This window comes from Temnothorax nylanderi, unplaced genomic scaffold (assembly GCF_030848795.1).
Source record: "Temnothorax nylanderi isolate EJ_2023f unplaced genomic scaffold, tnyl_v1.0 TNYL_tig0027_pilon, whole genome shotgun sequence".
Taxonomy (NCBI): Eukaryota; Metazoa; Arthropoda; class Insecta; order Hymenoptera; family Formicidae; genus Temnothorax; species Temnothorax nylanderi.
Window position 1 is genome coordinate 1717486 of NW_027249089.1, and position 25585 is coordinate 1743070.

At 35.9% G+C, this 25585-nt stretch overlaps 2 protein-coding genes across 4 annotated transcripts in view; one reads left to right on the forward strand and one right to left on the reverse strand.

Moving 5' to 3' along the window:
* Jus (julius seizure) overlaps positions 1-20685 on the forward strand; it is a 33094-nt gene extending 12409 nt beyond the window's left edge. The window contains exons 2-6 of one of the 3 annotated variants that reach the window (XM_071701964.1): positions 7692-7844; positions 8675-8815; positions 9456-9570; positions 10412-10635; positions 13590-20685. In XM_071701964.1, the coding sequence (XP_071558065.1) occupies positions 7692-7844; positions 8675-8815; positions 9456-9570; positions 10412-10635; positions 13590-13750 (794 nt within the window). In that variant the 3' untranslated portion in view covers positions 13751-20685. Of the gene's footprint in view, positions 1-7691; positions 7845-8674; positions 8816-9455; positions 9571-10411; positions 10636-13492 lie in introns of all 3 variants that reach the window. The other 2 variants (XM_071701965.1, XM_071701966.1) reach the window with 2 other exon arrangements.
* Positions 20686-20983: 298 nt separating this feature from the next.
* On the reverse strand, positions 20984-22758 carry LOC139770192 (zinc finger protein 830). The gene is made up of 4 exons (XM_071701967.1): positions 22575-22758; positions 21739-22222; positions 21318-21487; positions 20984-21215 (listed from the first exon to the last, which is right to left on the reverse strand). The coding sequence occupies exons 1-4, from the start codon at positions 22676-22678 to the stop codon at positions 21074-21076; spliced, it is 900 nt and encodes a 299-aa protein (XP_071558068.1). The 5' UTR covers positions 22679-22758; the 3' UTR covers positions 20984-21073.
* Between the last annotated feature and the right edge of the window lie 2827 nt (positions 22759-25585).

A 25585-nucleotide genomic window follows, 5' to 3' on the forward strand; every position in this document is an offset into this window, starting at 1 on the left:
GATATCGACTAGTTTTTATTGCGCCGTATTTGAATACACCTTAATTACGTGGAACAGAATGCATAATTACGGCTTTAAAGTTTAAAGCGATCTAAAATTATTAAAGTTATCCAATTTTCGACAAATATTGTAAACTTATCTCATTTCCAGCCAACATTGAATTTATCTGTCAAGTTTAACGAAGTCAAATTCTTTGTCGCTTACAACTCAAAATTTAAGCTACAATTTTCACGAGATATATGTCTAATAAAAAATATTTTGATACAGTATAAACTTTTTTCTGAAGGCGCGTCATATCTTTACAATGCGTAATGTTATACACCGATACAGTAAGCGATTTTAACAATTAGAATTTCTTCTTGCCGTTTCCCTCAATCGCTTTTTCCTCGATTAGTCATCTTATGACTGACCAACACGCAAGCATAAATACAGAGGCACGACTAAAACTCGTGGAAATGGATGATATATTTCTAGAGTAATCTTGTATATTAACGTATGAATTGCAATTTTAACACAAGCAAAAGTAAAAGGTACAGTATTTTGCATCTATAGATGTTATACAAGTGCACTATGCATTTTTGCTTTCGCTGCATTTCGTTTACACTTTGCACTTTGCAATAACGAACGCAAACTGATCGATCAGTCTGCGACAGTATAAAAATTAAGCAGAATAACCAAGCTGCTTGATGTTACGCAGACAAAATTAATTTTCTGCTCTTAGTTGCTCAGTGAATTTCGCGGCGAAGCTGCATCCGATAACGGGTCGGGTTTTACGCAAGACTCGATGTACGCCTATCTATTTCGGAGGAAGTTGAATGCTTGTCGTGCTTCGCATCGCCCGCAGCAATCTGTTGCGCGGTACTTCCGCAAAATACGTCGTCGCTTTTTCCCTTGTGAGAAACACCTCGTCGTCTTTCCGGCAGCATTCACTATGTGAAAAGCATGTTCTAATTGTAAGATAAGCGCGATTGAAGAAACGAAGTTTAGATTATTGTGTTTGACTTCATTTCTTAATTAAATTTATTTTGTAGTGATTATAGCATTTGTATTAATAATTCGTTTTTATTTGATAATAAATTTTACCTGACTGCATTTATATGGAATTGATATTTGTATGTGAAACAAATATTTGTTTACGTAATAATTAGATAACGTAAAAAACTTGAGGCGCGAGACACTGCCGGGTCTCTTGATGATGTATGCATAAATCTATATTGCAATGACATATTTTTATTATAAATATAAGCTTTAAAAAGAGATCAATTAATTATTTATAATTAAACTAAACTTTTTATGACGATATGGAGAAATAATAATGTTTTATTTTAATTATCTCTTATTAAAATATTTTTTAATTGGAAAATGTCGTTATTATTGTGTAGTCAACAGAAATTCGATTTGTCGTGTCAATGATAACAAGCTTACAGTTGTACGATTAAAAGCGTGACCCTCTAGAGAGGATTACGAGATCCCTAGGTGATAGTCGCCTAAGACTAATTCCGAACTCGTTAAACTCTACAGGCTTATAGGCTTTATCTCATCTTTAGCCTGTAATTATTGGAAGGAAATTGTGATGTACACCATCATCGGACATAAGTTGAAGTAGCCCGTAACACGTTCAATCAATAAACACGATACCCTCCAACATTTAGCTAAATTTTAATTTTGATGCCAGCAGGAAAAATAAAAAAGCTTTTCTTCATTTCCACCTTCATTTTTATGCACTTTCAGATCGATCCCAAAGCTAACTACAAATTAAGGAAATGAGGATAATACGAAGCGTCCGATTAATAAGCGTGATACATCCAACAGTTACCTGAGCTGTAATTCTACGATAACGCGGTGCCAGCAGAAAAAAATGAGAAGGTTTTTCTTTTCATTTTTATTTTCATTTCCGTTTCACTTTTGGGTCGACGCCAAAACTAGCCAACTGGAAATTCAGGAAAGGGTTATATAAATTGTCCAGTTGCAGAATCCGGAATAAATTTCGTAGAGAAAATGTAAGCACAACAGCATTGTTAACCGCCGCAGTTATTCATTTTTTCAATTTTTTATGTATTGGTAAGTGGAACTGTCTGCGCGCAAATAGTCAATCTGCTTTTGATAAATTTGAAATTGAATATTCTTTCAATTTTGCCTGTAAAAATGTGCGTTTGTTTCGATTTTGTTCAGATTCTGAATTTTCACGTAAAATATTCGTCCCGCAGAAAAATCGTGATCTATGTAAGTTCGCGAGGAAAATTGCGTGTCGTGCCACGACGACGATGCCGCAATATTAATACGCGCACGCAAGTTTATAGAGCCGCATGCACTTTTTAATATCGCGAAAGTTATTATGCGACTTTCCAACCTGTGAGAAACACGGGCGTCTCGACGATCCTGATGACACGAATGAAACGCGATAGGAATTTATCTTCTGATAAACGTCCTGTCGTCGCTCGGTGATCTCGCCTCGCGTGATTGAGAACCTGACGTCGTTAAATGAAGCTCGTTATTTTCATCTCGTGGATCGATCTCCTTTTCTTTTTACGGCGACAGGCGCGCCTATTGCACCATTGTTCGCGTATTAAATGTTGACCGCGTTTCTCGAATAATTGTACCTTTTCCCTAATACACTACGTTTACATTTACATTTTCCACGATAATATAATTTTTTTAGAAAAAGGTTCATTTTATCTTTTAACTGTAATGGGGGATTAAATTAGAGAAGCATAACCACTTGTATTATGCTCGGATCTCTAATATGTATATATGCATTGTTTAATTCTTTTTGCAAATTATTTCTATTATGAGCAAAAAAGTAATTAATTGAATATAAAAAATAGATAGCCATTAGAAAAACAATAAAAATAAATTGCTTAAGCTTGAGCTTATTTAAACAATTATAATTTATTCGCTTTATTCCTTAAGTCTTTAATAAGACTTAATGACATTTTTCATGATAACTATGATTTATCTTTATTTACTCAGAAGTAGTTACATTTTTAAAAATAGATTAGTGATGATTACGTCTTGGAAAATAGAAGAGCGGTACCTCGATATCTCAGCGCCTGTCTTCGGGGGGAAATTTTGGTCGGTTGGTTCCGACAGTCGTAGTCATAGAGTTATCTAGTATGCACATTAGGCGGAACATGCATCCAGGAGCGACCGCGAACTGCCTGTTCGGCGGTCGTACCGATCCCGAAATTCTGTTCTCCAGAGAATCGTAACTTGCAAAATAAAACTCCTCGGTGAAATACGCGTTCGAGAATCCTTTAAACTTCCGCCTCGTTCGTCGCGTCTTGAATTCTCCGAGGTACGAAGGAGTGACCTCTTTATTTTACTTCTAAAGATTAAACTGACATTATTTTATTTCGTTAAGTGAAGTTATTACAGAAATGTTACACGCGAAAAGTTAAACGGGTTAAGCAATCTTAGCTAAAATGGGAAAAAAGAGATCCCGCATGGTGTGCAGAGGCAGGAAATCGAGTCCGATTCGTCGTCAAGGTAAATCGATATTTTAGCGGGCACCGTATCTGTTCGCGTGCCAATTCGTCGTAAAGGTCTTCGTTGAGTTTCAGATAAACTCGACAGTATTGCTATCTTCGAATCACCGGAAAAATATTTTTCTCCATGTGGTTGAAGCGCAGGTATACTCGTTGCTATATCGACGTTGTGTCGAATAACGTGTTATCTACAAACAGTTATAACAATGTAAGATATAAAGTTATGCTGTTTTTTTTCAACATAGACTTTTATGATGTAGCCTGTCGAGTCTTATCTTTCTTTCGATCTTCAGTAATAGATTTCGCAGGACTTAGTTGCAAAATATAAAATGCGAAAAGTTTATATTTTTATCAGGTTATGTGTTAAGTTTAAAAACAATTACAAAATATACTGATACATATAGCGGTAATTTTGCTTTTATTTTCGACTTTATTTACGACAGACCCTTCGCGCCAACTTAATATTTCATGCGGTTTTCATTGTAAGAACAAATATTGTACAGCAGGTTTCTGTATATATTTCTTGTTTTTCTTGTTTACTACGCAGGAAGCGTCCATAAAAGTAACTTGTAAAGTACGGCGGTCTTTATCAGTCTAGAAAAATTCTCGCTGTAAACTCGTGCACATTCTGAGCATGTTTATCATCCTGTCGTGACCCAACTCATTCCATGTCATGGAACTAAGTGTCTATGGGAACACCTCGAGCATCTTATAACGATTAATCTTCTCAAGTTCTCGAACAATAATGAGAGTGTAACGGGAGTCTAAAGAGAGAGTAATGGCATTGCTAATCGCGAGCAAGATCGCCGTCCCGTTGAAACTGAGCGTCGCCATCAAAAGAAACTATCTCTCTCAATGCTATAAGCTATAATTAAAAATAGTATTATTTTCAAAGTTAGTATTTTTAGCAGAAATCTTTAGACTGTAATGTAATAGAAAGATAGACTTTTTGCATAATATTAAGCTATTGTTTTTTATTTCTCACGGAAGATTCTCATGCGACTCAGAGAGTGTTTCCCTGTGTCTCAAATCCTGTGTTTCACTTCATTTCAGTCGCTAGTTACCTGAAGACAGTTTCTTGCAAAAAGAGAAGAATTCTTAATTAATAATTGTCCTATCTGTTCGTGTCTCAGCTTAGCATATTAATTCTGCATTAATTTAAGATAACTTTTAACAAAATATGTAAAAATTGAACGTTAAATAAGATGGTTGTTATTTGTAACAATTGGTAACAATAACATATTAACAACTTTCAGAGAAAAAGCAAAAATAATATTTACTGTCTATCTTGGTGTACTGTAGTTAAAATGATATTAACAAAATTAATTAATCTTTAAATGATTAATTGTTGAACTTTTTGCGATAAAAAGAGAAAAATCTGTTCTACACAGCATCGAGATAGAGATTGCAAAAGCAGGAGAAAGCGTGCATCAGAACAGGGAAGCTTATTCAGAATCCATTCAGTTCAGAAAGTTAATTAATTACCGCATGAAACTTTATGAATACCTAATGTTTGAAAAAGTTAGCGCATTATGTTCGCAATAAGCAAGTCACAAGTGACGCAACAAAGCTTTCCGCTGTGGCACTAAATTACACCTGCTGCTGCACAATAACAATTCCTATTTTAAGATATTGATACCCGGAGGGAAAAGTAACATCCCTGCTCGATATTCCCATTTAATCAAGTGCACGTCTTTCGGTTCGATTTTCGATACGCCGATTAAGAGACACGCACGAACAATGCACACGCCTTCAAGTGGGTGAACGTATGCAGACCAGAAAGTAATTCGAAAGAAAAAAAAGAGGGTAGCCGACGATGGTGGCGACGAGGGTAGCTGTGGGAGGTTCTGCACGTGAGAGCATTGGCGGCGTGCCATAGAAACGGACTGACCCACTTTTAACGCGTAGATTGACCCGCCTGGCGCCATTTTAACTTCGAGCCGTCGAATAGTCGCCACCCTTGATCCCCAGTCTTTCCAGGTCGCCGCGCGAACGAATTGTTTAATCCTAAGAGAGGCCTGGCATTTTCTGATAATTTTCAGTACGGTGCAATTAAGGAGAAAAAAAGGTTGTGCAAATTATCAGTTTGAAAGTTCTCTCTAAAATTCTCACTCTTCGAGTTCAGTATATGCTTCGCGTTTTTAATTATAAAAGATATTAATTCGCAGCCCTCATTTGATTCAATGCTATATAGACACGATAAAGTCGTTAAGTTGCGACTATTGTAGTGGATGAAATTACCTCGGGAGAAACAGATTAATTTGTTTATTCGATTAAGAAAGGGGCGAATCTGTATATTGCAGATAAAAGAAATACGAAAGAAAATCAATCTAAATCTGTGTAATTGAAGTCGTTACTGTGCACTAATCAAATTTCCGCGGTTGGCCAATCCGCGTGTAAACTTTCCAGAAGGTGCAGTCCGTGCTTGCAGTTCTATGCAATTTCCATGATCAATGAAATGGATACAAATATCGTGCACAACATTGTATCCCGAAAGCTTTACTGTACTGCCATCAAAATGCAAAAATAATCCAGATTGAGCGAGATAAAAATTGAAAATTTCTATGTACATATATCTGCAAACTACACGGAAAGAATTTTCTCTTAAAATTTACACTAAAATCATGGTAGTTGCGGGACAACATGTACCACCAAGAATTTTATGCGAGCTATTCTGATTAATATCCACCATAATAAAAAATATTAATATCTATTACATTAAAATATAAAATATGTTTGATTAATTTTACTAAAATATATCTGGGAAATTTCAATAATTTTTCAAAATTTACCAATCTGCTTGGTAACTTTTATCATGTTGTTTGTAAAATGTCTTTTGTATATTTAAAAAATTCCTTGGTTGCCAAGTTGTCCCAAGTTTGTAGTGAATTTAAGGGTAAAATATAACAAAAAATTCTCTCCGTGTATAATTATTTTTTAGCGAACGAGCAGTTTGTATTATATAATATATTGAAGCGATTAAAGATTAAATAACGAGTTTTATAATTAGTAGCTCGAATTAATATCTAATTTATAACGCTTATTTCTATTTATATACCGTTTTACCACGATATTTAGTGATTGCATTTTTATATACGCGAAGGCGAGAAACACTGTGTTTAACGTCGGTTTAACGTCTCTTAAGAAATTTATGACAGAGATGAAAGAGCTTGCCTCCTGGCGAGCTGGAATCATTTCGTTCCTTTTAACGACTCCCGAGGATTATAAAGCTTGCAGATATTTTTCCGAATCGGCACATATTATGTGAGAGAAGAGTCCTTCTCTGTTGAACGTCGTAGGGTGGAACTTATTGTTAGATGAGCCATTATTCATCGACAATACAGCAATCAGGCGTTTCTGAAAGAGGGACTAGTCAGCTGTTTTGCATTTTAACATACTACTAAAAATTGAGAAAAGTGTATGGAGGAATTTGGCGAAACTCGCGATCCTTATATATTGTCAGTTTTATTGCATCCTTTACATGCGCATATGTATCTCTTTTTACGTGCACTTGAACATATGCGTATCTCGGGAAGATGTTTGCATGATTATCGCGTGAATTTTGCGCAAGATATCCTGTTTCTATCTTTCAACTTTTTGTGTGACAAAAGTTTAGACAAATTTGAGCTTTAAAAACAATCAGGATTGAAAGAAGCAAGAGGAAAATTAAAAACTTTCATATACCGACTGTCTATAAAGCCAAATTAGAGAATCTACGAATCTTGTCAGATTTTAGAATAGGACTGTAAGTACTTATAATTTTATATGCTGTGTAATTTTATGTATGTGTGTGTTTTAATATTTTATGCCTGCGTTCTTTTATTCCCATTGGAAGCTATTGGAAAAATAAAATATATAATATACGTAACGTATATTATAGATTTTACCTTCCCAACAGCTCCCAATGTGAATAAACGAACGCAGGCTATATATGTATGTACATACATACTCTAATTCTTCAAATGTTTATTGTATTCTACACGTGTAAAAATATAAATCGAATTTTCTTCTGAATGCTGATACAAATTATTATAGATCATTTAAAGTGAGCTTAAGCTATATAATTACTTTTGAGAATAATATAAGATTGATTTCTTTTTAATGAAAATTCGAGATACGATCATTAATAGTTATACATATATAGAAGTGCAATATAAATATGTTCTGTGTGAAATGTCTTATTATTTAACAATCATATTTTTTCAGATCTATCCCGTAGGGGCAAGAGCAAATTTGGCGATGACTGTCGGGTAGACATAGATTGCGGCTTCGATGGCTCTTATTGTGAACCGAAAAAGAAAAAGTGCGCTTGCAAGGAAGAATTTGAGGCTACGAACCATATCGACAAGTGCGGACACGGTAAGTTGGTATGCTTTCTGATATTCTGCACGTGGTGTTGCTTTACGAACGTACATATGAAATATATGAGAACCTCCAAGGGGAATCTCAATTCATAGGGAGAAAATTGAAGTGGCTTCTCTTTCATGAAACTTTTAAGCTGCAATGTTATAAAACAGTGTCGCGTTTCAACATTATTAGTGACAGCATATAGTTCGAAAGGAACTAACTCTAAAATATTGTGTTAAGATATTAATGTAGCTGTAGTTTATTAGCTTATATGCACAAAATGAAGTTCAGCAGACAAAAGAAATTCCATCCAGGAGGAGTGACCCAGCACGGCGCATATGTCAGTGCGATTAATTTCCATACGCGAATGCACTTGCTAGGTAAATGGGCTGGTGCTATCTCGATCGAGAATAATTCTATTTCCTTCTTGGCCAAGTTGCCACATCCAATAATTGCGATTTCGTACATGATATCGCATGGTAAACCGTGCGAATCTCGCAATCAAACAAGTCGATCCGATTATCGTTGCATGGGAGTGAACTATAATGCCGAAGCTCAAGAATGTTATTAGTATTTACTTACATAAGAAATAAATTACGTTAATGAATTCACCAAGAATTAAAAGAAAGGATTTTTAACGTGTTTAGCAGAGAAAGAAATGTTTAAAAGTTATCTAGTGTAAACACAATAACTTAGAATATAAAAAAATGTGTTGATATTCAGAATACACGATCGGAACTCATATTCTAGAGTATTTTTGAAATATTGTTTTACAGCGCATTTAGAATTTCCCATTTACACTTCCATAACTCACGGCGAATGTATTCTGAAAATTATTTTAGCGGCGAATGTGAACGAGTCCTGCTTTTTCCGCGAGCAATGCGAGGCGCGGGTGATCCAAACGGAATGTCGCGACGGCCGATGCATCTGTCTTTTCGAGAAGATTCCGGTGATCCAGGCGGACGGTGTAATAACCTGCGTAGGTAAGAAACGGAATTCTCAAGAAATGAGGACATGACAGCTTTAATGAAAATCCTGTCGTGCCAACACGACTTTGACACGGTTCGGCGAGAATTGAAAGCGCCGGAATTAATGACGCCTTAGCTCTCCCACTTGCTCGATTTCGATATCCCTCGCACGCCAAGAATATCTTCCTTGCATGAAAATGCAGATAAACAAAAATAAGAAGTATAAAACGTTGCGGTTAAAGAAATATGCAATTATTTAACTCAAGTTTTTTGCTAAATATCTATTACGTTTTATAATATTAATTATGTTATTTTCATCGCTTTTACTTTTTAACAATAAGTATTATCGAATAGGTATAAATCGAATAAGATTTAAGAATTCAAGTTTATTGTTTAAAATTACTAACAAAAGAAGAATGCTGAAATAACAAAGTTATCAGTGAATGACAGTTAACTATCGTAAATGATAAAGACATATATTCTTTGTACTCAATACATGCGCATTCTTCTTCTTTTAAGTTCGTCATTTTTTATGTATATGTATATCGATAGTACGGTGCGCGTTTAACTCCTAATTCCTTTAGGGCATGTGGGATTTAATTTACGAGCGTCTAGTTCCGCGGTCCCTGGTGCAAACCGACCGATTTGTTTTCAGCCGAGGTCAAAGAGTCAACCAGCCTCCGGTACATCGATCCGGCGATGATCGGCATTCTCGTTGCCATGGCACTGATGTTTGTCATCATTTGCGTCGTTCTTAGACTCTTCAGCAAGTAAGCGGATCAGTTTGATAAGCGTTACAAATAATTTTGTGCAATTCGTATCAAAATAAAGCGTGGACAGACTTCAATTAAATTTGCAATATCCTTTAAATAATAACGCAACCCAATTTCGATAAACCTCTTGCACGTCAGCCACAAATAATTAAAATGTTAATTCGAGTTTAATCGTAGGATGGAATTAAAATCGTATTCCGGTGACAACTTTAATTGAAGTTGTTCAAATTTCAATACTGATATGCATTTAGTTCGGATGACTGTTGTTTTATTTGACAAATCGCAGTGTCGACATGTGTTCAATAAAATAATCGCATATAGCACCTAGAATAATTCAAATTTCTCAAAATATTGTTATATGCTATTGTGTATGTGTTTTTGCGGGAAATAATGCAGCATTGTTTTATGATTCCATTCATCACGGAGAAATGAGGTCGCACACAAAATGTTTTAGCGTTTACAAAATCAATCGATTTTACGAAACTTTTGCTCAATTATTCGTATATTCTGCTAATATTACATTTGCAGAATTTCTCATTTCTCGTGTAGAAAATACAATTATAACTACATATGTACAAAAATTGTCTATTTTCAAAGCTGAAATAAAAATATTAACTCACAGAACATTTATAAATCTCACAAGATAGAGAACACTCTAAAATATAATTGGAAAATTTCAAGATTCGCTGCATAAGCGTGCCAACTATATCGTACAAATTTTGCCATGCAAAAAGAATTTGACTAACTGTTGATAACAAACGGAAAAGGGGGCGATTAAATAAAAAATTCGTCGCGGGCATCCGATTTGTTAATCATCTAGCACGATATGAAATTGCAGGGCCCGCTGGCGAGAGAACCGCACTATCTTTAATACACCCAACGCGCGACTGATGAACGTCTCGCTGCTGAGAGAGAACAAACTCTTACACACTGAGAGACGCGGTTCGAGGGCGAGCGTACGAGCTCCGTCGAGGCAACCCTCGATGGCGTCCTTGAGGGCCCACTCGCCGAACGCCTCGCAAGGTGCGAAACACTCTCACCACTCACAGCACAGAATGAGCCGTACGGGTTTTTCATTCACTTACTAAGCAAGCAACTTGTTATTCAAAGCCCTGTTGAAATAGAGCAAGCGACTCTCTTCTGTCTGTTTCGCGATATTTTCAGTGCAGCTTCGTGAAAATCGATGAATCCAACGGAAGATAGTTCTCATTATCCGCGAGTTGACTGACAATGAGGTGATTGACGAGTAAAACTTTTAATCTAATTCAAGACAAGAATTGATGTGAATGATTATATGAAAGACGTGGTTAAAATGTTTGTGCTATATAGTTTTATTTTTAATTTTTTTGTATCATATTGCATTCGTGTTATTGCCATGTTATTTATATATTCTCTCCTGGCTCAAAAACGTTTTATTCACTTACTCAAAGTGTCACATGATTGATTCATCACCAAAATGAAATATAACGTTTCTCAAATCGCAAATTATTCTTGTTTGTCACATTTAATAAGAGATTTTAAGTTTATTTTCTATTAACAATTGGTTTATTTTGATCATGATTTTGATATGTCTACACACTACACAATTTACAATTACAATCAATAATGTGTGATAAAACTTCGTCACTATATCAAAGTTCTGTATTTTATAATTAATAATTATATTAATTTTGTTACTTAAAAATTATTTGATATTAAGAGTCGATTTACATACCTTTTTTAAATCATTTTTTTTTTAATTACTGCCACTATTTTTGTAAGTATTCATAGATTGATTATTAGCAAGCCGTGTTACAGCAATTTACATAGTAAATTCGTAATATACGCGAGAGCAAATTTGCATATTATTTTCCCTCGACTTAATCAAGGGATTTTCTACCGGCGAAGGGATTAGGATTCCCCGAACACATTTTATAGATAATGATTGCGTGCCTCGCGTGTCGCGTAATTTGATTGTATAAGCATCACGTACTCTGCCATACTCCATCTACGAGGATTTCGTTTGAAAGACAGGACTTGGAGTGCATCGATTTTCACAGGACTGCGTATGTATTATACATACAAGTATCCATATCTAAGAGTGACCATTTATCTACCTGTCTACTCTTATGTAGAAGAGCTCTTTTTACGCTCCTTGGTACAGAATCTTCTTGTACTTTACGCATGTACAGTCGCCTGCCAAGAGGGTAGCTAGATCGAATCAAGGAATTATCCTTTTGCCAACATTAGAATCGTTGAATTTTCTATCCGGAGTAACATTTTTAACATTTTTTTTTTCAATTAAATTAATTTTTAAAACATTATTACTTTTTAATTGTGACATTTGAATTCATGTTATATAAATATGTTGTCATTTATTCTTTAAATTAAATTTATTTTGCGTTACGTAACCAGTAAATAACCATGAATAATATATTATTACGTTATTATATCACGTTATTATATCTAATTATATTAAATATAATTTCTTATTCACACAATTTATTAATTTGATTCAAAGTTTAAGTTGGCACAGCGATGTACCTTGATTTATCGTTAAAATACACTTTCTAATTAACTCAACTCTCTTTGCAGTCAACATTTAAAGTAGTTGTCCTCAAAGATCTCAACTGTGACTATCATTCTTGACTATTCTGTTGATCGAGGCGTTCTATTGTAAAAATTCTTCCGATGCGACATGGTTTCTTAAGAGGGCAAATCTAGTTTTTCTGACAACTTTATTTCCACATACTTGTCTTGCAAAAGTAAATGAAGTACAAGTACAAATATATCGAGACTAAAGCGTTCATAATGTTATACAATCCAGTGTTATACAGCCCTATTGAGGACACGTCGCAACTTCAGTTTAGTAACTTGTGAGTTATACTAGAGAAAGTTTCTTGTAAACATAGTTTATATTGAAATTTGCGAATATAGTTGCTTGCTATAGTAAAATATCGTTGTTTGCATCTGCACGATAATTCGTTCATAGAGACATCTCATCGATAGATGAACTACATAGAGAAAACATTTTCATTAGAAAGAACGTAAATATGTAGCATCATGAGGGAATAGGAACATTCTGAAATTAAATAATTTTAAAATTTTTATTACATTAATTAACGTAAGAGAAATTGCAAAGAATTATTCCTTTTGATTTCGTTCATGCACAGTTATTGAAAAAGGTTCTCTTATTCCCTTTAATGAGAAGTAGAAAAGTGACATAGTGCAATTTAGTATTGTTCAAATCTTGATTTGCGCAAAAATGCACTTACATTCGTGTGTTTACATTTTCGCACGCAATTCATGAACACACTGAGGCAATCACTAAACTTATAATAATCTCATGAAACCCTTATCGATTTAATCAAATGAAGAAATTAAAGGAGTCTTTCTTACCATAAAGATACTGAAGATTATCTACTTTTCAGATAGAGTTAGCTAGTTAGATAATTAAAGTAATGTGCTTTATGATATTAAACTTCCGTAAAATTTTTTATACGACTTTTCAATCGTGTACATAAATTACTACATTGAGAATAAATTGCTAGTTCTTGATTGCTCGTTATTAATATTACCTTAATGCTTAAATCAAAACATTGATTTCCGAACTTTGACAGTAACTTATAGCTCACAATTGTGTAATAAATGTGTTTATAATCATTTTTGGGGAAACTAATTAATAAAAATATCTGTATATCCTGAAGAAGAAAAAGTGTACAAAGAAAGATAAAGCACGTTTTTGCTTAGTACTTTTCGATAGTCGAGGCTCGAATTCTTTCGCTTGAAAAAAAAAAGATGTAGCGTGCTCATTATACATGCCATATACACAATACATACACACAATGCACAACACATACACGAGCACATTCAGATACATGCATTCACCGTTTGTGACGATTGACTACTTTGCTCTGACTAATGCATTTCTTCCGCGCAGGTCTTCATGCTTAAAGTTATTCTGGCTTTTCGTGTCGTGCTGCCGCGCTGTCGCGCCAAAGCACGCGATTCTTTAGCAAGAAAATCTCTGTCGCCAGGGTCACGCACAGGATCGCGACGTGGGAGCCACAACAGCAGCGGGAACGGTTCGGCCGCCTCGGTGAAATCTCCGACTAACAAATCTCCGAATCATACGAACAACGTCACCGATCCGGTCCTGGAGAACGTCACCGTCGAAATTCTCGACGCGAAGGCATAAGGCTAGGACCGTCTTAGCACAAACGATCCGATCGACAACACATTCCCGTTTGTCACTTACTTAGTCCCGCGTAGATTAACGCGCGGCACTACATCGCATAGATCGCCGTCCGTAAATAAATCTTCAACCCGCGTATATAAATTGGCCCGCTTCGGTCTCCAAGTTTCCGTTCAGCGGCTGAGGAACGAAAATTTCACGTTCGATAATGCAAATATCATTGGTAAATACTTCGCCTATAGATAAATCGCGACGAAATACCGACGACTCGAGCCTGACGTCGAGATCTCGACGAGGTCGAGGTATAAATTATCGGTAATTGGGATCGCCTAAGGACCTATTGCCGCTGCTTTAACAGTAGCAGGAGAACCACACCCGGTTAGATTAATTGCGAGGAGTCTTTTCAGCGCGTCTCTCTTTTGATATAATTCGATAGTCCTCTACGTATCTAATAGAATATAATTGAATGATGTTCATCAGAATATTGATTTTTGTTTAATTCTCTTATTTTGCCGATAGGATGCTAAATCAGAAAGCCATCTCAGAAATAGAAAAGAAACATAAACATAGCTTATTACAAGGTAGACAAGTATAAACTCTCAGTAATGGAATGCCTATTATGCTGTTTTTAGCAATAGCAGCTGCGACTAAAACTGAACGACTAGTGATCGTATGACTACATCAAGTAGTGAATTAATTTTTCGTATTAGCTCGACAAGATGTTAACGAGCCGTTTTGAGAACAGAGAATTGTTTAGTAAAAAAGCGATTCGGTACACATGATTCAATACACTTAAGTTGCGAAATATCGTAGAAGATATTTCGGGAGAGACTCTATTCGAAGAACGTTACTAAAAAGGAGAAAAAATAAACGGTGCGATAGTACTTGATGCTGAAAGAGATGGAAATTATCATATCTCTTGATACTGTGACAACATAATTCTGTTGCTCGTCTGACTATCGATGCGGTTTCTCGCCCGTTCACTTCGTGGTAGTTGTTTCAATCGTTTGTGGAATCAAAGCGCGCCGATACCGTAACGTGACAATGCACAATTATTGCGGCGATGGACAATTATTGAAACACCTGTAACGCGAACGCCTTTCGGACCAAGCGGTTTTAGCACCGCATTCGATCGTTTAACGGGAATGCATATAACGTATGTAACACGCAATTGGTACCATTGTACGCGATACACGCTCTCATAAAATATTCCTCGAGGGATACATCAAGATGAAACATATATATGGTAATACAACACAGTCCGTTAAGGAAGTTATGATGAATAGCGATTGCAATTGACTAAATTGTCGGGTCACATATAGCAGCCAGTTCTCATTATTATTAAAAGATGAAGCAATGATAGTTTTCTTCGACTAATGTCGACCGGTCGGATTCTCACAGTATAGATCACATTAGGGATTGAAGCGAGGACAAGTCATTCACAGTGTCGATGCGATGATCGGTACGATCAGATGCGCATGCCTTTTCCCTGAAAGTTTTTTTTCGGTGTGTGACGCGGCGGCGTCGAGACGCGGCAGGGCGACGATCGCGGGATCAATGATTAACCCTTTACATCGAGAGAGCGATGCTGCGGCTCGACTGGCTCGCGACAAGCCAACGCGAAAGGGACCAGAGAGGAGAGCGCGACGCACGTTTTTGGAGGTGCGAAATTGAGGAGCGAGGTGCGTTGCCGAATTCGCTAAGACGGTGCCACGCGGCGGTGATTAAGAATGTATCTGACGAATATTAAGCCACATACAATCAAAAGCGTAGCACTGAATAATAATTGTATCAATTAAATAGAATTAATCAGAGCACGAGTAGACATTTCCTCGAGATGCGCACAAATTTCTCATAGACCGAGAAGAAAGAGAATGTTTGCGAATAAGAATTTTCCCTTACAATTAGAGAAACGTCTTAAAATTCAAAAGTTTTTCTTACTTTTCTGTCTCTTTCTATTTTAGATAGTTTATTGTAATATCTACATTAAATGACAGATAAAACTGAGATACATTAGGAAAAAAAAGGAATTTCTTTTAAAGAAGCGTATATTTTATTTTTTGCAAGATATACACGGAGAGAATTTTCTCTTAAAATTTACCCTGAAATCATGGTAGTTGTGGGACAACATGTACCACCAAGAATTTTATGCGAGCTATTCTGATTAATATCCACCATAATACAAAATATTAATATCTATTACATTAAAATATAAAATATGTTTGATTAATTTTATTAAAATATATCTAGGAAATTTCAATAATTTTTCAAAATTTACCAATCTGCTTGGTAATTTTTATCACATTGTTTGTAAAATATCTTTTGTATATTTTAAAAATTCCTTGGTTGCCAACTTGTCCCAAGTTTGTAATGAATTTAAGGGTAAAATATAACAAAAAATTCTCTCCGTGCGTATACTATGTATTATTAGAAAAATCAAAGAAATTGCAAGATTCAGAAAGCTCAAAGAATTTTTAGAGAAACTTTATTTGAGGAACGTTATTCAAATTTTCCACCTCTTTTGAAAACCTGTAGGTTGCCGTTTTACGGCGCCCGGTAGAAATCCGTATAAGGCACTACGCGCATTTCTATATCGAGTTAAACGGCGAAGGAAAATCGTAGAATGACCAATAGACACATATATTTCTAGTTTGTTTCATGTATGTATTGCGATGACGTTTGACGTCTAGAATCAATATTCACGCGACAGAATCGTCTCTTCTCGCAGCCAAAAATTTATCGCTAACGCCGAGCTCGACAGAAATTAAATACGACCGGAATTCGAAGTCCGACATTCGTATTGATAATAAATTTGATTCATTGAACACGCAGATGAAAATGTACATCGAGCTCGACGCAACATCGGCAACGACTAGTGCTCGGAAATTTACGGCTTTCTCCTCATTGGTGACAAGAAGCAAGAGAAAGAGGGGTTGAAGTGATAAAGAATATATATCTATTAAAAAATATAATTCTTTAAAGAAAGAAGCATTAAAAAATAAATCTAGTTTGTAGCGGTCCAAAGAGTACGCATATAATCCACAAGAAGTTGTAAGATTTAGAGTAAGTATTTTAGGATCGTATGGGAACGTTGCTAATTATAAGCTTTGTCGTTCATTATCGCTTTTTTCCTCCTACAACTCCTCTCTTCTCTGCGATATACGTCTCAAATCTTGTCAGATTTTGCTCACGCGACATATCTCGATCGCTAGAAAAATGCTTTTAGCTTGCTTCGTTGGAAAAAAAAACATAACAATATTGTATCATTGGTGAATGTTGCGTGTGCACTTGTCAAGAGTTTAATGGAAATTCGTTAAACTCTTATGTCCGATGTTAGGTGGAAAAGAATCTCTTTGCGTAGAGTGACCAAAAAAAGCGCGATATTATATACAAGTTTCGACACACAAAACACGCGACTTTATACGAATATCTTATTGTTAATCGCACAAGAGTACATCTCGGTATCTCGAAAGCTTGCAATGTCCGTATGCGATAGAATTGTGAGGGCAGACGAGCAATCGTAGCCCAGTACGATTGTATCTCAACAATTTAGTGCCTGCGCTGTCGCGTTCCTAAAGATAGATCTAAATTTATCGACCATTTATTACGAATACAGAATATATAAAACATAAACACATATATATATATATAAATTTAAAAAAAAAATATATATATATACATTTACATGCATACATACGTATCGTGCGAGAAAGACTCTATAAAATATATTGATAAATGCGTAAATACACGATTATTTATGAAAGCTTGGCACTATCTGCACTATCTGTAGATTACTTCTGTAACGCCTAGCGATTGTCTCCACTCTGTGATCCGTGTGCAATAGCGTAGCTGCGATTATCCTCGCGAGCATTATCGTGATTACATTGTTATCGTCACTATTACTGTCACTATTATTATTACTGTTATTATTATTATTATATCATCATTATAGTTGCTGTCCCTGTAATTGTCACTCGTACGAGGAGCGTCGAGCAAAACGACTCGCTTAGGATATTACCCGCCCCGCACCTGACATCGTCCGGGTTTAAATTCGTCACTATCGTGGCATGCATCCTACGACCATCCGGTGGATTCGCATCCGCGCGCGGATCGAAGAACAAGCATTATTATCACCGATATTACCGATAGTACTTTTCACGCAGCGATGAGGCCGAGGCACCGTCGCCGCGGGACTCAATATAAGGGATAATGCGTGCGTGCGGGTGTATGTGTACGTGAGATGGCCAGAATATAATCGTATTTGCAGATAAGAAATCTAGCGCGTAAGATTGGGTGATTTTAGCCGATCGAACCATTGAAGTCACCGTCGAGAAATCGGAACGATCCAGAAACGAAATTCGGGGAAGGTTTCCGTTCCAGGATCGCGCGATTTCGGGACACGACATTCTTTTTCTAGACTCTACAGTATTTATATAGTAAAGTTTAAAACGCGAGAGTTAATGAGCACACTTATATACACACGATCCATCGATCGCGCAAAATGATCTGCACGAAATCTGGGTGGATTTTTCGAGCTTCAGGATAATTATCTATATAGGGTAGTTGAGAGACGCTTCGACGATGCGGATATATTATATGATATTCTAAGTATACTATCCGATATCACTTATCAAGAGTATATTCGCGAGCAAGTTCGCGCACAGATCTTTTTCTCCGCCCTTAAACAAAAGAAAGAAACGAAGAAAAGGATGAAAAAAGAGAGGGAGCAAAATGGAACAAGCAGAGTGCCTATTCTTTATCACTCGAAGACGCTCGCTCACTTTTGTAAGTCTCTAATTCTAACAAGTAAGGGATTAAGTAACACTTTTTGCACACTTTACTCTACTCCTTTTTCGATAGAAGCCAGCTCGGTGGTAAAAGTAAAACACTTTCTAGTGTTAGATACTTTGTAACGTCGTAAGTTTAAGATTTTCCTTATTGTTTGACGGATCGATTTGTTCGATGATAAACGAATAATATGTAATTACGACGTTCTTTTGTCAGAACTAATTTCGTTTTATACACAGTGTATCTCACATATAATCAGGTAGTTTCGATTTTAGTCATCGGCTCCCAAGCATTATTATTCGCTGAACAATTTGTAGACGGGAGAATAGGCTCTAGCGAGTTTGTAGCATGCATCTAAAAAGTTTTTTTGCATCGCGCATTATCGCGTGCCAAACCGATTCACTGCGCTAACATTAATCGACGGATTCGTAACTGCTGAGGCAGTCACGCGATCTTTTCAACGACCAAATTAATCGCAATGATGACTGTAGATTAGAACGGTCGAGATTTTTTTGATATCGTAACGAGGAATAAATGATGGGTGTGAATAATACAAAGAGGAACGATGCCGTGATCCAAATATGGGGAAGTGTTTGGATCATCGCCCGTTCCCTAAAAAAAAAATATTTCACAAAAAGGGTCGAATGCGAAAAAAATTTCAAACTATATGCAAATAACCTACTATTGCTAATTGACCAATACATAGTCGCAATTAGGGAAAGGCTATCGACTATCATAGAAAAGATAAAGAATTAGCTTCTTACTATATAGGGCATGCAAAATTTGCAGAATTTCAGAATAACATCTCCCTATTTGATATTGATTAGTTTCGATCTAGTATCTCACGAATATGCGTTAGAGATCACGATGTCCCAAAATTACAGACGATTACCGTCAATGATTCCCGTTCTACGAGGAAACGGCGATGGATAATCAATGCATTTGGTACAAATGACGATTATTTCAACGATGAATATGAATATGCGAGCGCGATCGTATTTTTTAACGACAACCCTCGAGTACAATGCGAGTAATTGTAATTATAATTTACCTAACGGATTTTTTAGTATCTTCGAACTCAGCACGAATATTGTCACCCAAAACCGTACTTCTACTTTACACAGTAAACGTTAATTGTCGCGCGATATATATTATATCTTGTAAGACGACGAAGTAAGTTGTTTCTTCTTATATGTAACCAGCGATAAGATTTAATCTAAGCGCTAAAACTGCTTGCTTTCAAGAGACTATGCGGTATGTGGTATTAATACTCTATTATTAATTAAGCTTTTGCGGATTGCTAAAGTTCATCATATTATATATATCGTAAACTTTATGCTTGCATCTATTATTATCCACGAGATAGATAGAACCATTTCTGTCTGTCTTACCGTTGCTCGAGTAGCAGATCGTCAACGGTACTCACGACACATTGTGATCTGATCATAGAGTATAAATTTTCAATAATACGCGTTTAAAATGACAAAAAAAAAAAGAAAAAATATATATACATATATATTGTTTTTGCATACATATATGCAATTAAATATATATTATATATATTTAATATATATTTAATTGCATCGATGAGATGCGTAGATCTTTGATCTAAGCGTAAATGCTGATTTATGTGACGAGTAAGTCTATGAATAAGTTCTATACTATAACTAATTACATTAATAATCTAAGGATATCTACGTAGTGACGGTTTTTAGACAGCAACTGAAATTCCAAGGAACTCTCAGTTGAAATCGCATTGTAGGTATCCTCGAAAAATTGGTACCAGAGATAATTTGAAAGCGCGTCAAGCGCGATAGCGTCAATAGCATGTTTAGAAGACACGCTATGAGATTGGGTGCGGGTGAAATATACGCGAGTCCCTCTTTCTCCAATTTTCAGTATTTTATAAAGTCCGGTATGTGCAAAAATGAAGATGGATATCGTCAAATTACGTGATCTACGTCGTAATTACCTGTACTAACTTTATTATAGCGGCTTAGCGTACTTCGTAATCTTTATATCATACTTTTCATATTATATAGCTTACGACGATCAATAAGTATAATCTAATATACCAAAAATGTATCTAAAACTCAATTATATTCTGACTCTTCAAATTCGTTTTAATAAAATCTTAATACACTATACAAGTCATATTGATTTAATCTTCCTCTTTACCGTTTTATTAGTCGCCCAGCAAAAGTGACAAGAAATCATGAGATGTAAAAAATAGAAAATCTAGCTGTGAAATTTAATCAGAAGGATAACACTAATTATAATAAATAATAAAACGGTTTAATTTGCTTTTTTCAAATAAAAAGATATATATTTAATTACGAGTTTCAATATTCTTTGAATCGACTTTGTGTAACGCACCCACGTCTCTTTAGTTTATAGCAGAATTCATTTACAATGAACGAGGGAAGGAATGCATTAAATGTAAATTGATTAATAAAAAACTTATCACTTTATACAAATAATTATTTTGTTAAAAAAGATAGAGTAATATTTACAAAATTGTTAGATACATCAAACCTTTTATTTATACGAATTCTTTGCTCGCCAGTCGAGAAACTCGTCGAACTCAGCTTCGTCACCGCTTGATGCATCATCATCGATATTTTCTTGCTTTCTATCAGTACCTTGCACTTGTTCCATACGTTTTGCGAGATCCATTACCCTTTTATAGAAATTAATTTACAAATTAATTTACATTTTCTGATACTTTACACATATATTTAAAATATTTTTCAAATATAAATTATATTGAAAATATACTTACCTAGACCAATGTCTAATTTGTTCCTCAATTTCGTCCAACTGTCTTTCTGTTGTTGCTTCTTCCTGATCGTCAGCTATAATTTGTGCAGATTGCGCAGTCTCTTCCTTAATTTCTTTTTGAAATTTCTCCCATTCCTCTTCAATGGGATCTTTGTATTCAACGTTACGAACCTGAAAAAGGAAAATTAAATATGGAGAAATAAAGCACGAACATTTTAATTTTGAGATAAATTCAAATAAGGTTGCTGTACTTTAATAAGTACAATGCTTGGTGTGATAATTTTTCTAAATTGTACTTTAGTACCTTTTTTATTTTCGTTAGTGTTATATTTAAATTTTGTATTTAAAATTTGTCGTATACATTTTTGTCTTTCATATTAATGTAAATTTCGACATCTATTGCTACGCTATGGCAATCTTACCTTAGCGTCCATCACTGGATCATCAAAAAATCCTTCTGGAAGAGTAGCTGGATTCGTATCCTTTACTTTATCTTTATCTTTTTCTTCCTCTTCTGTATGTTGCACATCCATAGTATTAACTGCGGAATCTCTATCTTTGCTCTCCAACTTTTGCGTTGGAACAGGTGCACCGTTAACTTGCTTTGAATTATCATCAAAAAAATCTGCTGGTAAACTTGACTTGGCCTGTACTACTGGCTGGCTAGAGTTTTTCAATATTCCTTTTATCTTTTTACTTGCGGAAGTATCTTGAGATGGAGAATGAGGTCTTTTAAACGTTTGAATATTAGGCGTCTTTACAGTGCTTTCTGTTTCTAGTTTAGTCTTTTTTGCTAACGCGACATTATCCTTGTGCACCTTGGAATTCAAGTGAACAGGCCAAACTGTTTCATTCCGTACAACTGTCTTGCATAAAATGCACATAAGCTGTCCTGAATCTGTATACGTGTTTATCAGTTAAGGATGCCTTCAAGCAATAACCAGTAATAAACAATACAATTTATAACAATAAAATAAGTAACATATGTCAATGCGTTTTGCTTTATAATTGTATTACTTTAATTCTATTGATCATATATGTTCATACATGTCGAAGTGCTATGATGCGCTACAGTCAGGTTTCGAAAATTCAGTAAATAAAATCTAAAATAAAATCTTTTACAAGAGCATTGTACAATAGGAACTTCTAACAATGCATTTTTGTCAATTTTTTAATATAATATGTTAATATGATCAGTTTGAAGTGTAAGAAACGTATGTTAACCTCAAATTGCGCTACAGGATTATAAAAAGGATATTTTGCCAACGGCGAGTCGATCTTCTTAACATTACCGAGTTTCTTCTTGTGTTCACTCATCGCCTTACGCAGATCGTCCTGCGTCAGTTTCCTTTTTAAGGACATTTTCACTCTATTAAATCACCACACACAACGAGACACAACGAATAACTTATAGGTTATGTTTTGATTCCGTTTCGTGTCAGTATCGTCACTATAGAAGCTACTGTAGTCCCTTGGCCTTAACTAAAAAGTATTACAAATATTCAATCTGATATATTCAATTATTCTTACATAGTTTTCTTTATTCGCGAATATTAATAAATTAACTTTAAACGATCGATGTTCATCAACCAACAATAAGTAAACAAAGAGTGACTAAACGGATAACATTTTTTCAAAATTATTAATAAAATTAAGATTGCATGAATAAATGGAATGTAGCAAAATTTTCAACAATTTTCCATCGAAGTTGATTTGTAAATTTTTGTATTGTATAAATCAATAGTCAATGCAACAATAATGCGCTATGCTAACACATGAATTATTTTAGAACTTGCACCGTGATTATATATGCTTATATTCTCGTGGCAGAAAAATAATATTTGTTCATGAAATTTATTTTCTTTATTTCTTATGCATTTCGAAATTATGTTGTAGAGTCGAATTTTACAATTTGACTTTTTTTATCTTTCTGAAAAATTATAATAAATAAAAATATGAACTTAATGTGACCAGTTTCACTTTGTTTGCCAATTAATAAAATTTGTATATTAATCTTTTTTCAAAAAATTGTTTTAATAACGCATTGAGTACAGCTAACTCAAATATCAATATTTATAATTATACAATCATTGGGATTGAGAGAGCTACCCCTCTCTCTCTCTCTCTCTCTCTCTCTCTCTCTCTCTCTCTCTCTCTCTCTCTCTCTCTCTATTGAATCTCCTCTTATTCTCTAGAATACTCTAGATAGTCAAATTTATCGAAAATATGTTTTGCAAAGTGTCTGGCTACAAATCTTGTCAGCAGAAAACAAATTGACTGCAGGAACCGAGCAGAATCTGTCATGTCATAAACATTTAAATAATACATTCCATTGTTAGATTATGTCAGCAGATCCTGCTGGCAGAATACGAGATTAATGCAGACGTGCAATTGGTGCCAATATTATGCCGCAACATTCTGCTCGAATCGGATAGCAAACTGCTAGCATACACATACTAACACTTTGCTTACTGGGATATTGCAGTGGCACGTGCGTAGAATTTGTAACGGTAATATAAGAAGAGATCACCAGTTTTTAGAAAGACAGTTACTTCATCTTCATAATAGAAGGATATTCAGAATTGACTATAGAGAGGGAGAAGCTACCATAACGTGATTCTGGATTTCAGGTGAAAATTACAAATCCATCGTTCACGTCTACTCCCAGAGAGGTCTCCGTGGTGTCCACGTCACCCTTAATTGTAAATTGAAATTCTACGGAATTTAATTAGCTGTCACGCACTGCAGTTGCAAACATTTGAATCGCAATGCACGTATATTCGAAATTTGAATCGAAACAACGAACAAACTGTATTCTGGCACGATATAGGTTTCGGACCTTAGGACAGTTAGGACTGACCGCGTTTAGTTCGGCCACAATCGAAAGCTTGCGTGCATGTAAGAAGAATTACGTGAATTATCGCTGTCATAGTTCGATCTGGCCATCGATCCCGTGTGATTAAAATTTATGTAGCCTGAGAGCCTTAAAACGAATCTTTCGTATTTTAGTCGTGGCCGCGAAGAGAGAAAGCGTGCTTGAATATCGAACAAGCGTCGCTTAGCGACATTTATATATACATATTACGCGTCACTCGATATTTCGTGCGGAGGAAGCGAGAACTGAAGTTGTTGGGAACAGTTTCGGTACTGTAGATATTCAAATCTAGGCGCATTCGAACATTTATACATCTCTGTCTTGTATCTCTTTATGCCGCTTGGCTTGCGCATTGCGACAGCCTGCGGGTATAAATTTTTATATTAATTCTTCACATATCGTGAATGTCATCGATACTTAATAATTTTCGAGTTGAATTATCATTGCCAATTACACTGTTAAATTCGTAATGTCAAATTATATTCAATTTGAGTTATTTTTAACCATTCCTATCGCCAGTGCTCCTACTCAAATGTATATCGTTAATTTAAGCTACAATAATATTAATTTAACTAAACCAATGGAGTTAAAGTAATACTGTTTTGTGTTAAAATAATAATGGTGGTTAAAAATAACAGAACGCTATATTTAACTCAAGATATTAGTTTAAATTTAATCCTTTAATATTTAACAGTGTAACATTTCCCGCACGATCGAATTAACGCATCGCGGATGTGCGTATAATTCAAACGTTCTTTTCGCGCGTATAATTCAAGATACGTTTTCTGAAGTGTACAAATAATTCGACGAACGTAAATAATCATTTCTCGATCATAACGCTCGTTCGAACGGGGTGCGTGCTAACATAACTGAGTGACGGAAAGAGTGTCCGCATAAAGGTGGTGAAGAGAGCGATTATCGGGTAGAGAGCCGGGAACAATCGAACGTCGTCGGAACGTCGGCGTCGGCGTCGGCAGGTGCACGAGGGGGTTGTTTGCGCGGTAGCGAGGCGCAGCGGGCGACGGGAGACGGGTGCGAGAGCGAGAGAGCCGCGAGAGCTTACGAGCGGGTGACGTCACGAGGCGGCCGGCGGACCAATCCGGGGCGGGCGTTCCACTCCTGCCAGCCAGTCGGTTTTCCGGCTGCTAGACCAGGCGGACGCCATATTACCCGTGGCCGAGTGGTGGCGGCGGCCGCCTGTGTGTGTTTATATCGCGTCGCTTACGCGGTTTCCGCACGTTTTCGCACCGTGGTCCGTCGACGCCCGCCGCGGATTCCCGTCGCTGGCGTGACGTTTACCGTGTGCCGGGTGCGCGCGTCCGCGCGTTACGCGCCGTGCGCGAAACGGAGTGGCCCGTTCCGGTTAAATTCGCATTCGACAACAAAACAGTGCG

Bases quoted from the DNA above. Each gene is read 5' to 3' on its own strand.
- LOC139770192 (XM_071701967.1), bottom strand. From the start codon at position 22,678: ATGTCCTTAAAAAGGAAACTGACGCAGGACGATCTGCGTAAGGCGATG. The intron at 22,223-22,574 runs ATATCCTTTTTA...ACTGATAAACAC, and splicing joins ATCGACTCGCCGTTGGCAAA to GTATACAGATTCAGGACAGC. The intron at 21,216-21,317 runs GTAAGTATATTT...TTTCTATAAAAG, and splicing joins CAAATTAGACATTGGTCTAG to GGTAATGGATCTCGCAAAAC.